This window comes from Colletotrichum fructicola (assembly GCF_000319635.2).
Source record: "Colletotrichum fructicola Nara gc5 chromosome Unknown KSG_Nara_v1_contig11, whole genome shotgun sequence".
NCBI classification, from domain to species: domain Eukaryota; kingdom Fungi; phylum Ascomycota; class Sordariomycetes; order Glomerellales; family Glomerellaceae; genus Colletotrichum; species Colletotrichum fructicola.
In genome coordinates, this window is record NW_027094061.1 from 956,200 (window position 1) to 971,609 (window position 15,410).

Sequence of the window (15,410 nt, forward strand, 5' to 3'; positions counted from 1 at the left end):
CGGCAGCAACATAGCGCGACTAACGTCTAATTGGTAGGAACTATACTGTTTCTACTTGACATATCCCCGAACGCCAACCATGCTAGTTGGGCATAGCATGAGCCGCTGTTTAGAGGGCAACGAGATCTTTACAGGAACGCCATCATTGTCTATTGTACTTCATTGATTACCTAGTACATTGCTACTAAACAGAGCATGAGGTCCATCCATCCCATGGCCGTCCACCACACACCACACTTATTACGGCGTGCCGAATCTTGCTTAGACTGTCTTGATACTAACGGGTTTCAGCCTTAGGACGCTAGTTCCGGGCAACCAAACCCGCGCACATCCTCTCGACGAGCTCGAAGGTGTTGTCGAGGGCATTCGTATCGGCCAGGTTCTTCCGGAACGGTCTGATGCCGTCCGTGTAGTGCTTCCTGTTGGTCCTGATCTTGGAGAAGGCGTCCCGGATCTCCTTGACGGACACGTAGTCCGTCTTGGAGAGCGCGGCGTAGGGGATCTGGGGCAGGCCGATGCCGACGCCCATCCTCTCGAGCCGACGTGCGAAGTACGTCTGGTCGGCGGCGTAGTCCGTCGGCAGGATGATTTGGGGGACGCCCGCGGCGATGGCGTCCGTCATGGAGCCGACGCCGCCGTGGGTCAGTACCAGGGACATCTCCGGGAACAGCGTGGCCCAAGACGTCTCGCCCACGAACAGGTGGAAGACGCGTCCGTTGTGGGTGAGGCGCCGGAAGCTGGACTCGGACCGTTTGACGTTGTGCAGGATGATGAAGCTCCAGTCGGTGAGGGCGGCCAGCTCCTGCTTGGCGACCTCGAAGAATGCCGGGAAGGCGTGATCCTTGTCGAAGGGGCGTTCCTTCATACCCATTCCCATGTAGAAGATGGGCCGCTTGCCCTGCTTGTCGATCCACGAGTACACCTCTCCCTGGCGGCCCGGTCTGGCCGTGCTGGAGCGACCGGACAGCCGCGGAAGCTTGCCGACCATGGCCGCCCCGACGGCGTTGGGGGACGAGCTGTCCCAGATCTCGGGCTGCTGTGCGTAGATCCGGATATGGTTGGGCTTGATGTCCTTCTTCGTGAGGGCGGTGGAGCGGATGCCGGGCAGGTAAAAGACCTGGAGCTCGACCAGGATCCGGTCTCGGGCGGGCGCCGTCAGCTGCTGGATCTGGCGGCGCTGGTCCGGCGTTGTAGCAGAGGGGGGGATGAAGTGGCTCGCGACGATGAGATCGGGCGACCAACCGTGGAGGATGGACGCCATTTTCTGGATAAACATGGCGACCGCCTGGTCGCGCCGGGGCGGGTTCGTCTTCGAGGCCCACTCGCGGTTGTCGTTGGCGAACTTGGCCTTGAGACCTTCGGGGAAGAAGTCCCGGTAGCTGTCGCCGAGGACAATAGCGTGCTTGACGTCGAAGATGGCCGGTCTATCGAGCATGCCTTGGAGCACCGACGAGAGCAAGGGGACGTCGCCGTTGCTCCCGCCATAGATGATGAAGAAGACCTCGATCTTGCCCTTGTTCTTGCTGCGAGCCTGGAGGCCCCTCTGCAGCTGAGTCTCAACGGCCTTCAGGGCCTGGGACGGGCCGGGGATCTTGCTGCCCGGGGCGCCGGCCAGGATCTCGATGACCTCTCTAACCTGAGAGTCCGCGGCGGTAGATGGGCGCTGAATACCCCGGGCGGCCAACGCCTCAGCCGCGACACTGCTGTTCCAAGCATCCGTTCCCAAGCCCTCTGGTGCATCAGGTGCACCTCCTGGGACGGGACTGGCGGCGGCGACGGCGGCAAGAGAGCTGCCAGCGAAGAGGGCGAATATCAATAAGACACAAAGCGTGCGCAGCGGTTTGTACAGCCTCGCGGCGTCCCTCTCGAGAGACATGATGTTAGGACGTAGGTGTTTTCGCCTTGGTAATTGAAGACGATGGCGAGTAGAGTAGCTGCGAGAGAGAGAGAGAGAGAGAGAGAGAGAGAGAGAGAGAGGAGAGAGAGAGAGAGAGAGAGGAGAGAGGAGAGAGAGAGAGAGAGAGAGAGGTGAAGCTCTCAGATGACAGCTGATCACAAAGTTATCCTGAAATCATGCGTCCAATCAATGATATTCCTAAATATTTCATTTCGGCGTCTCCTCAGCTAGGAGGAGCCCAGCTGTGGAACGAGGAGGAGGTACTAACGCTGGGCCAGACGGTCAACCCGCCGTCCAGAACATCTTGACACCGCAGGACTTTTCGTATGGTGCTGTCTGCAGTCGAACGAACATGTGCGTCCAAGTTGGATGCTGTTGACACGGACCCCCCGCGTCTTGGCTCTCGTTGGGGGGTGAGGGGGTCGTGGCCGCCTTCAGCCGAGCTGGCGGCTGGCCCGTTGCGAGGAAGAGCCCTCTTCGATTGCTTGCCGGGGCTGCACTTGGGACGAGGAAAGCATCGCAACATGCCCATCGAAGCATCCTCGTCGAAGAGAATGAGGGACACCAGCGTGTGCGGTGGCTCTTGGTCGGATATTGCCGTCCGGGCAGCCGTACGGACGAAGTGGGCTCTCAGTTTTCGGAGACGCCGCCGTCAGCCTTTTGCTGAGATCCTCGACCGGACCCAGTCTCCAGGCCTGGTTATTGCTGTTACCAAAGTGCCGGAATCACCAGAAAACCAATTCGCTCGACAGCGGGGAAGACTAGTAAACTCCTCGTCCTCCGCGGAACACGGTGCGTCGCAAGCGTTGTCCTCTCACTACTTAACCCCTCCGGTCTGCGCAACGTCCTTGATCCCACTTGAAGTGGTCCCCGATACGTTGTGCTGCAGATCCCTACATTGAAGGCGTCCCTTCCCCGCGAAATCCAACTTCACGCTCCTTTAGTCGTTTTCAGGCTTCGCCTTCCCCATCAATCTTTTTTCTATCGTTTCCCTCGCTCGTTCCGTCATGCACTGGTCTCTTGCCACTCTAGGCTGCCTTCTGGCGGCCTCGGCCTCGGCCGTACCGCTCGCAACGCAGCATGTTCCGGGCCTCGCCGCTCCCGTCCTGCCGTCGTCAGCAGGAGACCTCGGGGCCGAAGACGACGCCGGAGCGCACGTGCATCTCACCACGGCCGGCTCGCTTGTCGGCAGAGACATCAAGAAGGGCTGGTTCAGTGCCCAGGAGGCAGCGATGCTCCAGAAGGAGTCGGAATCCGACGTCAACTTCTTCCACCTCATGGACAGCCTCGACACCCTCAGCCAGCTTTTAGATCGAAACAGAATTCCCTGGGCTGTCGCCGGCGGCCTTGCCTTGAAGATCCACGGCCAGCCCAGCCGTTATACCGGCGACATTGACATTGTCGTCCAGACGACGATGTCCAAGCTCAAGACAGCGCTGAGCAAGGACAAGAAGTTTATTCTCCCCGGCCCCGGATGGCCAAGCGATTCCCACCTGCGGGTCTACCACAACCAAGGGAGCTCGTCGAAGCCGAAGTATATCGAGGTTGATATGATCATTGCAGGTTAGCTTTACCTTACTCCTTGCCTTGCCTTGCCTTGCCTTACCCCCACCCGAGGGGTGGGGAGCTCGTTCGTTCGTGGAGCGATATTGACGTACATCATAGGCACGCTCACCACACCCGAAAATCTCAGAGCCAACTCAAAGGATATCCAAAAGGAGACGAGGGCCAAGAAGGCGCTCACCATCCACGTGATGAGACTTGGAAAGATCTTCAAGTCCAAGGTCTACGCTTTGGCCGCAGACCATCGCAACAAGAACGACAAGGACATGAAGGATATCAGCTGGATCATTGAGAAGACCCCTGGGGCCCTCGTTAACGTCCAGCAGGACCTGACATACGATCTGCGGCAGCTGGTGATTATGCATCTCGTCCGCCTGAGGTCGCCCCTGGTCGCTAAGGCCAGAGAGCTCCTCGGAGTCGATAACGGCGCGCGTCTCCACGCGGTGCCAGCCCCGCAGATCGTCGGTGTTCCGCCGAACCAGGAGCCGGGCTTCGTTAGCTGGCTATTTGACGGCACCCCTGGCCACACCGTGTGGGGCTAGATGTGGTAAGGTAGGGCTGACGGTCATCGGACGGATGGCAGGCGGTTCGGATGGCGAGCGAAAGTGAGCCAATCGGGGAGTGTACCGCGGATGGCTTGTATCTGGTTTCCTGTTGTTTTAGCTGGAGCTGGCGTACAAGTATGGACGAGGTCGCAGTCCACGGTTTGAATGTGCGCGGGACGGCCCGAGCGGTCTCGGTGGGGGCCGCAATGTAACGCACCTTTTGCAGTATACTAGGTACACAGCTTGCCCTGCGCCGACAAGGCGTCAATGAATTAGTTAATTCTTTTTTAATTTCGTTTTTTTTTTTTTTTTTTTTTTTTATAATACATATATATTCAAAGGGTCCTATTACTTCTGGACCTCCGAATGGGCCACGACCGTGAGAATATACGACCCACCTTCCTTTGTTGTGTTTTCATGTTATCTGCCCCATGGATTCTCGTCCAACTAACACAGGCAGCGGCTGCATTGCACTTGTTGGTCCTCCTCACTGATCTTGAGGCTTTGTAGTACCTAGATGCGTATATCGCCCAGCAGTATGTTTACAGTCTACTAACAGACAGACTTATCACACAAAGGGGCCTGCGCAAGTCATCCCAAGGCGGAGCCGAGTGGGGTGTGATGACCTTTGTTATTTGCAGCCTCCGGCCCCCTCGGACGTGGTCATGGAGGAGGCCGGGACAACGCGGTCAGAATCACCCGCACCCAGCGGCCAAGAGACGGACAAAGCCGTCTTCGGGAGGTCCGATGCTCCATCAAAACATGCTCTAGCGTCTACTTTTAGATGTACGACCCGTCGACTACCTTGCCTAGCTATAAAGTGGCGACCTTTCTGCGTATACCACAGGATAGGCCTACGTGGACTACACGCGCCTCTACAGTGCTGGACAAAGGCCATGCTGCTGTTTGAGCGAAGAGGAGGCCCTGTGGATTGGACAATAGACCCGCCGCACTCTCTACCACTTCTGTTGCGGCCCTCGGGTTGTCCGACGGCGAGACCAACATAGTTCCTAGCGGCCAGAGGGCCCCACTTGCGGCCCACTAGACGGGATGTCGTTGAATCTGCCGACACTGGCCTCCCCGGCCGAGTGCAGATTGATGCTATACCCGGTCTTCGTTAACGAGTCACGGCCAGGCACGCCCTGCCCAGCCTCCGCAGACCCGGAAGACTAATTACGCTCCGGTGGAGGGCGGTGGGGATAGTATACGTATCGGCAGTGACGACTACTATTTCGAGAACCTGCGAGACCGGCTAGAAGACAGTCAACCGCATCCCGCGCACGAAAGAAAGGCTCTCTAAACATATTACCGCCTGGCATTGGGGTTCTCCGTTGTCCCGTCGAGTCACTTCTTCCGGCTCGTCAGATGGGCCTGACCAAACGTCCGGTGAGGCCGTCAGTCGGTTGCTTGCTACGAGGCAGCCTTGTCGAGCGACGGCTCACGCGAAGAAGGGAAGCCCAGTCGTCATGACCCATGCGTTCGCTGATGCCGTTCTTCGTCAATTCCGATGTCACCGGGCCGGCTTGGTCGGACGGGTCAATATGCCTTCCCCCCGCCGCGGATATCCCACGAAGCAGGCTTATCAAAGGGAGAGGAGGTGGAGGTAGTCTAGGTCACTGTGGCATGTTCCATGTTCTAGAGGCTGACGGGAAGCAGTATATATCTACTATCAAAAGCCAGATCTTCTCCTACCCAAACAGCAACCAGCCACCACAACAGCCATATTTCTCTCTTGTCCTTCCTTTAACTGACCTTCAACGCCAGCCACTCGCTACCCACACTCACCCACGTTCGTTCTAGTTTTCTTTGCCAACATGGTCGGACCGCGCCCACTCCTCGTGCTTCTATCTGGCGCCTCTCTATGGGTGTTGTCTAGCCACGGGGCGCCTGCGAACGGGATACACGTCACCCGAGGCGGGGACATGCCACCAGCGGAGGTCCAAGTTGCTGGCGGACCTCTTTCCGGGCATCTCGCTGCACTAGGGCCTGAGGGTCGAGACGCCAGTGTCCGATATCAGTTAGACAGTGTCTCCCCGAGCTCTGAAGCCGCAGCCGAAGACGGGCTTTGGGAAGGCGACGCACTCTCGAGGAGAGCCACGGGCAGGAAGTCCGGATCCTTCTTCAGCCGTTTCAAGGTATGTTAAGCCCTACCTATCGACAGACTCCAGCTGACCGCCGCCAAGCGCCCCTTTGGTAGGCGGCCCTCCACCAGGCGGCCCTCCACCAGGCGGCCCTCTAGCGGACGGCCCTTTTCCGGACGGCCTTTTACAAGACGCCCCGCGTCATCCCAAACGGCCGCCGGGGACTCTCGTTCTGGGGGTCTTCCTGCGAAGCAGCCGATGGCTGACGAGACCGCCCTTGATGAGACCGCGGCCGACGAGACCGCCGTCGACGGGACCGCCGCCGACGGGAATGCCGTTGACGGGACCGCCGCCGATGGGACTGCCGCCGACGGCTTCTCGGGCGAAGAGGGTTCAGGCGCCGAGGGATCTACCGGCGAGACGACTGCCGACGGGTCTTCCGTAGATGAGGCTCAAGTCCAGAAGCGATCCGCCACCAAAGGCTCTACGAAGAAGGTGTCCACCGGCGCGACCACCGGCGATGAGACCTCTACCGGCGCAACCACCGCCGACGAGACCACCGCCGACGAGACCTCTACCGGCGCGACCACTGTTGACGAGACCACCGCTGACGAGACCTCTACCGGCGCGACCACTGCTGATGAGACCTCTACCGGCGCGACCACTGCTGACGAGACCACCGCTGACGAGACCTCTACCGGCGCGACCACTGCTGACGAGACCACCGCTGACGAAACCTCTACCGGCGCGACCACTGCTGACGAGACCTCGACCGGCGCGACCACCGCTGACGAGACCTCGACCGGCGCGACCACTGCTGATGAGACCTCTACCGGCGCGACCACTGCTGACGAGACCACCGCTGACGAGACCTCTACCGGCGCGACCACTGCTGACGAGACCTCGACCGGCGCGACCACCGCTGACGAGACCTCGACCGGCGCGACCACTGCTGATGAGACCTCTACCGGCGCGACCACTGCTGATGAGACCACCGCTGATGAGACTTCTACCGGCGGGGCATCTTCCAGAAAGACCTCCGCGAGCAAAACCGCTTCTAAGAAGACCACCTCAAAGAAGACTGCTGCCAAGGAGGCCGCTGCTGACGATACTGCCGCGGGGTCCGTATAGGGCTAACTCAGCGGAGCGCAGCTCTCGTTACTTGAGCAGCTTGGCTCCCACATGTCGGGTCATCGCGATCGGCTTGTAGATAGATACCGGTTTAGTAGCTTCCGCGAGGGGCCATTGTTAGACGCATTCACAAAAAGCAACGCCGTGGAACGTGCGGCATCTCATACTTATGCTCTGTAATTGATTAAGTTATAGTTCTTACTCGAAGAATAAACCAATGTTGATACATCAGATGCAGTTGTCCTGGCTATGTAAACTTCTGCTCTCGTGATGCCTCACAATACAATTGAATAGTTTCCGAGCAAGGCAATGCCCTCCGGAATCCGGTTAACATGGCTAATTGTAGCAGCCGTGTTTGCTCCCCGCCCGACCCCTCCTGCGCCTGGTCATTATAGTCCACGCGACAGCCAGCACCGGCTGCGCGTGCCCCATGACCCGCAGAGCAGGCAATTGTTAGACATACAGAAGCCTTGAGCTTCCCCGTCATCAGGATCAGCCGTTGACACTGTATGCTTCGTCAGGTGACCGGTAGGCGACGGGTGAGAACCTGTTGTGTGTGTCACGATGGGGTCATTGATGCGAAGTCGTTCGTATACGTGCTGTTTTCAAGGGGATTCTACACCACTTAAGCCGAGGTTGACCCCATAGTAGATAGCTAGGTAGTCTTATTCCTAATGGCTCAAGCCTGTCATCGCCTGCAGACTTTGCTTAGGCGTGCGGTTTTCACGATCATTACACCTGGTTCACAGACGACAACAGATGAGTCCTAATCCCACCATCTAGTAACCTTGCGGACCGAGCGTTAAATGACATGTCCCCGGCTAGCTCGTCTCGCCCTATCGATAGTGAGCCTGTAGGGAACTGTGAATGGACGTCTTTCACCTCCATATCGCTAGGTAGACTCCCGCGGGCGGATGAGACGGTCAACGGCTAACCACGCGAGTAAGCCTTCACATGCGCAAAGTCGAGAGGCTCTGGTTCAAGATTCTGCTAATACGAGGGGAAGAATGGATGATCCCCACGACGCTGGTACGTTGTGGATAGGCAGGCTCAACGCAACTCTCCAAGACCCCTCAGGCTCTCACTGGTTAGTTGCATTGTGGTTGTTTGACCTTGCATCTAACAGGAGTTAGGTGGTCTTGTTAGACAAACGATGTTGATTTAATGCAATACCACTGAGGTCCATTGATCAAAAGTTGATTGTTCTGCTTGATTGAGGGATTTCCTCCTATACCGGTCCGAGCGGGGTTCTGTCTTGTATTTACCCATCATCACCGGTTCTTGCATATTATTCAATGCATTTCTAGCATCCCTTTATCCAGACACAGTCGCCAATCCAACAGGTCTTGGTTGTGCTCAACCCCACCAGGTGCCCGTTCTTCCCGCCGGCGTCACAGCCGCGACCGATTCGCCGGCCTGACCCGGCGAAGCACACCGGACCCTGATCCGTTCGGAGATGGCCGTTGTTTCAAGGATCCCACCAGCTCCCTTACTACCTGCTTTGTTTTGGGAGGGGAACAGGACGAAAGAAAAAAGAAAAAAGAAAAAAGGGAAAAAAAAGAAAAAAAAAAAGACAAAAGGAGTAAAGCGAAAGAGGAAAGAGGAAGAGTTAGCTGGGTGTGTATAAAAAGCTGTCGCAACTTCGTCTGTGCCTGCGGCCGCCTATTTAGGGTCTATGACCTGGTGAAGGTGCTCCTACCCGGCCTCGAACGCAGACCGTCTGCCGCATACGAGACCTCGGCAAGATTACTGAGCCTTGATCGAGGCCAGCACCTAATAGGGAGCGGGAAGAATTGTTGCTGGACCTGAAGACGCCCGCAGATAGTCGTCCTGCGACGTTGTTTGCGTCGCAACCACGACAAGCTGTACATACCCACTCTGATCTCTGCGATTCTTCATCCCTGCGCGGCACGAGCGGAGGTCAGGTCCAAATCGTGAGAGGCCAACCCTGGCCCTACAGGCCTTTCCTTCCATGGTGGACACTGCTTGCATATCTGCACTATCGCTCCGATCCCGGGCGCCTGGGCGCCTGGGCACCTGGACGGACTTGGTGGAGACACACCCGCCCCGCCATGTGTTTCGCTGCCCATCGCGCCGTGATCATAAGGTAGGGACGGGCTGGGCATAACGTCGTTTAGTTGAGTTTGGCGCTGGTTTGATTGCCGCTGTCCGCGAGCAGAGACCGGTCATTAGGGTCAGTCAATGCGAGGCTTTGTTCCTCGCAACTTCTCCTTACTTAACCATGCCCCCATCTCTCTGCCGACAGTAAACCTGTTAACCGCTGCCACTCAAACGCGACGTGACTGAGCAACGTCTGCCCACCCGACGAGGTCCAGCGCGCCATCCCTACCCACTCATCCCTAGGCCAGGTTCACAAGTAGACAGACAGCACGCTGCAGGTAGAGACCACTTTTCCAACGTCATCTCGTCGTCGTCTCTCCCGTTTCGGACGGTTCATGCCGAGTCTGTCTCTTGCCGCTGAGTCTTCTGCCCCCAGAAGCTTGTCCGCCAGCGCCGTACTCGGCAATCTCACCCTAACGGGCCGTAAGGTACACCGTACATACGCGTCCCGACGCCACCATCTCCGCATGTCACGCCGCCAGATACCTCCGACGCTGCGAACCACCCGCTCTCCCTGCACGCCTGACTCTCTGCTGGCACCGACGGGCCGCCGTTTTAGGTCGCAGATCGCCTGCATGGACTCCTCCAGCAACAACATCCCACTGGACGCACAGCCGTCATCACCGCCGGGCGCGGCTAGCAACAGCAGACCCCTAGCATCCGCTCCGGATTCGGTTGCTTTAGCACCGTCTGATGTGTTGGTCGCCAGTCCGATCACGCAACAGGACCAGCCGGCATCCCACCTTATCCTAGCCTCGGCTCCGGCCGACCGGGACGACGCCGCGGCAGCCGGCCTCTACCAGTGCCCGCACTGCCAACGACAGTACTCTCGCCCTGCGTATCTCGCGCGACACATCCGCACCTACACTTTCGGCAAGCGATGTGCATGCCCTGTATGTTCCAAGGCGTTTGCCAGAACCGATCTGCTAAAGCGCCACGTTGCTAGGCACGCACGCGGCGGCCAAGACCATGGCAGCAAGCGAAACCACCGCCCGGGACCTTCACCCAGCACTCGTCGTGTGTCTTACGCTTGCCGGCAATGCGCTGCTGCCCGTGTTAAGTGCGACGAGGTCAAACCGTGCTCGCGCTGTTGCAGCCGCAACATCGACTGCGAACCCTCCTCAGGCCGCCTATCTTCCACGGCAGCTATGCACCTGACCCCGCCCCGGGACGTCTGTAACACCGGCGGCAGCTGGACGCAACGATCCCCAGACTGTCTGGCGACACCTGCCCCTCTCGATTCCCACAACAACCACTCCTCTTGGGTTGCGCATCAGGAGCTTTCCCCACCGCAGCAGACCGCGTGTTTGACAACGGACGCAAGTAGCCTGGCGACTCTAGGACAGCACGCCGAGGCCGGAGACGGGCGCCCGGCGACGTTGACGACATGGCGCGCCGGACCGGCACCGGACGCTGCGCACGTCATCCACGAGATAAGCACATACGGGTGGTTTGCCACCACCGGCCCCGTCTCTAATACCATGGGAAGAGGCGTGTATGAGCCGGAAATGGGCTCCGTGACCGTACCAGAGCCAGAGACTCAACCTGTATCAGACCTTTACGCTAGCTCGAGCTTGGAGCTGTACGTAGCGAGCTTGGAGCTATTCGAGGCTTTCAAGCAGCCAAGCCTGAGCGGTACGAACTCGGCCGACAGCCAAAGTTGGGCTTGGCCTGCGGATGACGCCGTCGACACAATGTAGCACGCGATGGGCAGTTGTTGGCGCCCATAAGAAGCCCCCCGCCCCAGACCCTATGGGAACAAGACCAGTCCACTCCGACCGTGGCGCTTGTTGAAAGAGGCAAACTTCACCCGCGCCAATGGGCGTATACTGATACATGACTTGCGTTATTGGTCGTTCCGAACACTGTCCAGAGCGTCGACTCCTCGAGCGCACCGTACCGAACAGGCAGCTCTCTTCCAGGGACGGTCCGCCCCGAGATGCGAGTACCAAGAGTTAGGCTGTAGAAAGCCAGATGATGAGTGACGTAAGGTGGATTCGGAATCGCAAACCTGACTTCCCGTCAGCAACGAGCCGGTAGCAGCAGCCTGCCGCGGGACGTTGTCTATGCGCCACACGACACTGCCTACAGAGACAGGCGAACAGCTTGTCCCCATTCCGAGAAGGGGTTCAACGGACCGTCGGAGCTTAGCTCCATAGGGGGTCTCCGAGATCCTCCCCCCCGTACTTATTTTTTCCGTTCACTGACACGAGAAGTCCGAACCCGAATCTGGAAACTTGCCGAAGCTGCCGGACCGGGCAAAGAGTACACCTTGTGCGCGCCAATCCCCACACATCATTTCAAACCCCCGCCCCCCCCTGCGGATTTTACCGTTAGGTACTATAGCTTGGTGCTGTCCTGCAGCTTCGCTCCGGCGGGGCGACGGAATCGCGGTAAGAGGGTCACGGCGTCAGCCGGACCGATTCAGGCGATGGCGCGATGGCGCAAATTGCGTGCAGAATGTCTCCCTCAACGGCCGAGAATGATATAGGGCGATACTTCGACGTTTGGTTGGCGCAGTCGGCCCCCCCCATGTCGTTGGTTTAGAGTTTCAGCTTAGCGGCTCTACGTACCCCACCCTAGGTGCCACTGGGGCAGCGCCCGCAGCCCTGATGAAGCACGACAAGCATCCCTGGACGAACAGGCATGGATACGCGAACGGATTCGAAGACCCGCGGAAAGGTTTCAGGACCTAGGTACGATTGGCTGGTGGCGCGCCCTTGATTATTGTTAGATCGTTGATGCGTTTTCCCGACGGAGTCTATAAGTTTTGCTGCCCCTCCTAGCTCTATGCTGCAGGATAATCTGGAAAGGCTGTAGGCGTGCGGTTATCTCCTGGTTATGAATGTAAATGTGAATGTAGATGTTTATGAAAATGCCAAAGCCTTGTTTTGTACCGTTCGTCTGTCTTCTGCTGCGCTGCGTTGCTGATCAGGGTGTGGTGCGGACTCAATTGCGTCAGCACTAGCTTTGAGGGAAGACAGCTCTGGCCACCTCATCCTGCACACCCCGTTCCGCGTAGCACGGACAGTACTATGTACTCCGTACTCTAGACCTCTATCCCCCGAATTACGTGCTAAAAATGGCTCAGAATTCTAGGTTAGTAAGGTTTGTAGGTACAGGTAGTACAAGGTGTCCAATCAACTGACACGCCCCACTAGAGGTGGGGCGACGTCCAGCGGGAGCGACTGGACGTCTCTACTCTAGCTACCTGGCGAGATTGCCCGGCACCGATGGAAGCCTGCCAAGATTCTACCTTACACAGTAGCCATCCATCCCCCCTGGCGGATGTAGGGACTGCTCGCTGAACGTATCCGTACGTAAAAAAAAAAAAGAAAAAGAAAAAAAGAAATAAAGAAAAAAAAAAAAAAAAAAAAAAAGGAGGGAAGAGGGAAGATGGGAGTGGGATCAGGACTCCGAGCCACGAAATCGCACCTATAAAGCTAGCGCCCCTCTCTTGGTGGAAGACTTGACAGTTTCTTGCGAACACGAGAGCTAGGTGGCTCAGCATACGACGACCGATAGGCCAGTACGAGTGCTAATTAGAACGTAGGCGGTCCGCAATCCCATATCTCTCAGGATAGTCGGTTGCTAATCCCGAGAGGACGGTGATACCGGGCGCAATGCAATCCAATGTAATTCTGTCGAGCAACACACTTACCTTCCAGGCCGGGCCTGCTTAATAGATCTCTAATCGTTTACAACGTCTTACCGAACAGCCGGGGCCACCGTATGAGATGATGTATGAGACGATGTGAGCGGAAGCATCAGCACGCCGGCCTGCACAGCGGTGTTTTTCGACGCTGTGTCATCAGCTTTCGGCGAAGCCGGGAAAGATCCCCCCCCCGTACTTCTCAGATTTCAGGCAAATGCTTGTTTACCGCTGTTAGGAGCTCCTGGATGAAACTGGCAGCTGCCCTGTGCCCCCCCTTGCTGCTCACTACGCTGAGTCGTCTGTTGACTATTTTAACGCCGCGTTAGGTAGTCGAGCCATACGATAGGCTTGTTGTCCACGAGTAGTGTGAATAAATAAGACTTGCGCTCATCGACAGCCGTCTCGCCCCGGAGCCTGAATACATTGTCCCCACCAGCAGCTCCGGATGAGCGCAAGCCGTGCCGCCTAGTCACCATCTATTCCATGGATGGGCCACGGTATCCGTAGAAGGCGTCGACTGCTGTCTACAGGGACCACCTAGTTCGGTCAAAACTTTATTTTAGGTGACAGACCAGGACCATCTGCTCGCAGCAATTATAGGCTTGGCGAACACTACCGAGGCTGGCGGAGGGGACCTTTAATGTGGTTAGCGAAAATGCTGTCCGCTGCTGCTGCTGAAATATTCTCCATCTTCAAGGTGTGCATTAGATATACGATCTCTGTAAGGGTCTAGGACAAGGTCGATGCCATTGGTCTAGCCTACTACTTACTACGAGTACAATAAATCTTCTTGAAGAACAGGAAACAGAACCGTATCCTCCCTATTTCCTGGGCATTCTTATAACCTTGCCATTGACCTTGTCGATATTCCTAGAACCTTCTAGCAAATGCGCCATTGGATTTGGTGGGTCCAATGAGTCGTGGCTGAGGGTCTTGCCGAAGGCCGAACACCGGTCCATAGACCGTGACAGCGGGGAGGGGGGCACATGAATCTGATGCGTAGGGCCGAATCACACGCGTAACCAGGAATTCTTAGTAGCTCTGGATCCACCCCTAGCACACATCTTAGTGATCTTGATAGACCATTTTAGTGTGTTAAGAGGAAAGCTACTTTGCAGGTGGCGGGGAAAACTGCGCAAGTGATTATATCAGGGTGATTACTCCAGTAGAGTTAGTGAAGACGGCCGTCTTGCAGCGGTAAGGGCGACGAGTGTTGCGCTGAAACCTGGGTTGCATGGCACCTTCTGGTGGAGATACCTTTTTGTCTTTGTTCCTTTTCCTTTTTCTCTTCGTTTTCTTTTTCTCTTCGTTTTCTTTTTTTTTGTTTTTAATTTTTTAATTTTTTAATTTTTTAATTTTTTAATTTTTTAATTTTTTAATTTTTTAATTTTTTAATTTTTTAATTTTTTAATTTTTTAATTTTTAATTTTTAATTTTTTAATTTTTTAATTTTTAATTTTTAATTTTTAATTTTTTAATTTTTTAATTTTTTAATTTTTTAATTTTTTAATTTTTTAATTTTTAATTTTTTAATTTTTTAATTTTTTAATTTTTTAATTTTTTAATTTTTAATTTTTTAATTTTTTAATTTTTAATTTTTTAATTTTTTAATTTTTAATTTTTAATTTTTTAATTTTTTAATTTTTTAATTTTTTAATTTTTTAATTTTTAATTTTTTAATTTTTAATTTTTTAATTTTTTAATTTTTTAATTTTTAATTTTTTAATTTTTTAATTTTTTAATTTTTAATTTTTAATTTTTTAATTTTTTAATTTTTAATTTTTTAATTTTTTAATTTTTTAATTTTTTAATTTTTTAATTTTTTAATTTTTTAATTTTTTAATTTTTTAATTTTCCAATTTTGTCTTTTCCCCAACTGAAGAGCTAGATTAGGTACTAAGTGAAGGAAATCCAAAAGCGGGAGAGGGAAGAGCTGAGGCAATCTTAAGCTCATAGACAACGCCTAGAGCACACGAGAGCCCTACATGCTCCCAACAAATCCCTGATATACATGCGAGGAATGCAGAAAAAGTGGTAGAGATTGCCGCGAACAACGGCACAGAAGCTAAGAAAAACCCAGGAGGTTCGCTGAACCTACTAAAGTATATTGCTGTAGTGACTTTCCCACGGAATATAAAGCTCTTACACCACCATTTATGGCTTTTAGAGTGCACTCGCTACATTTAAGATGGACGATCCTCGTGATACCTAGTTTGCCCTGTCGCTAGCGTAGATGGGATTATATAAACTCAGGACAGGGCCCTCTAGCATCGACCTCCTCAATGCAGGACCCCACTTGGGGGTTGCTCCTCTGGTAGTAGCAGGAGGCTGACGTAACGCAGAACATCCATCTTCCTATTCAAAGAGCCCTCGAGGATGATCTAGCAATAGGCATATATAGTAGACTCATAAGTCTC

At 54.8% G+C, this 15,410-nt stretch overlaps 4 protein-coding genes across 4 annotated transcripts; 3 read left to right on the forward strand and 1 right to left on the reverse strand.

Moving 5' to 3' along the window:
• Window positions 1-301: 301 nt before the first annotated feature.
• Window positions 302-1,876, reverse strand: CGGC5_v016816 (Sterol 3-beta-glucosyltransferase; the record flags this gene model as incomplete). Its single annotated transcript, XM_032028416.1, has 1 exon — window positions 302-1,876. One exon carries the CDS (start codon window positions 1,874-1,876, stop codon window positions 302-304), a length of 1,575 nt encoding a protein of 524 aa, XP_031875303.1.
• A 1,028-nt stretch (window positions 1,877-2,904) lies between these two features.
• CGGC5_v016817 (uncharacterized protein) lies at window positions 2,905-4,002 on the forward strand (the record flags this gene model as incomplete). The annotated part of the gene is made up of 2 exons (XM_032028417.1): window positions 2,905-3,460; window positions 3,563-4,002. The coding sequence occupies 2 exons, from the start codon at window positions 2,905-2,907 to the stop codon at window positions 4,000-4,002; spliced, it is 996 nt and encodes a 331-aa protein (XP_031875305.1).
• A 1,817-nt stretch (window positions 4,003-5,819) lies between these two features.
• On the forward strand, window positions 5,820-7,217 carry CGGC5_v016818 (Protein TIC 214; the record flags this gene model as incomplete). The annotated part of the gene is made up of 2 exons (XM_032028418.2): window positions 5,820-6,140; window positions 6,189-7,217. The coding sequence occupies 2 exons, from the start codon at window positions 5,820-5,822 to the stop codon at window positions 7,215-7,217; spliced, it is 1,350 nt and encodes a 449-aa protein (XP_031875304.2).
• A 2,696-nt stretch (window positions 7,218-9,913) lies between these two features.
• CGGC5_v016819 (Zinc finger and BTB domain-containing protein 17) lies at window positions 9,914-11,038 on the forward strand (the record flags this gene model as incomplete). Its single annotated transcript, XM_066153586.1, has 1 exon — window positions 9,914-11,038. The coding sequence occupies one exon, from the start codon at window positions 9,914-9,916 to the stop codon at window positions 11,036-11,038; it is 1,125 nt and encodes a 374-aa protein (XP_066006876.1).
• Between the last annotated feature and the right edge of the window lie 4,372 nt (window positions 11,039-15,410).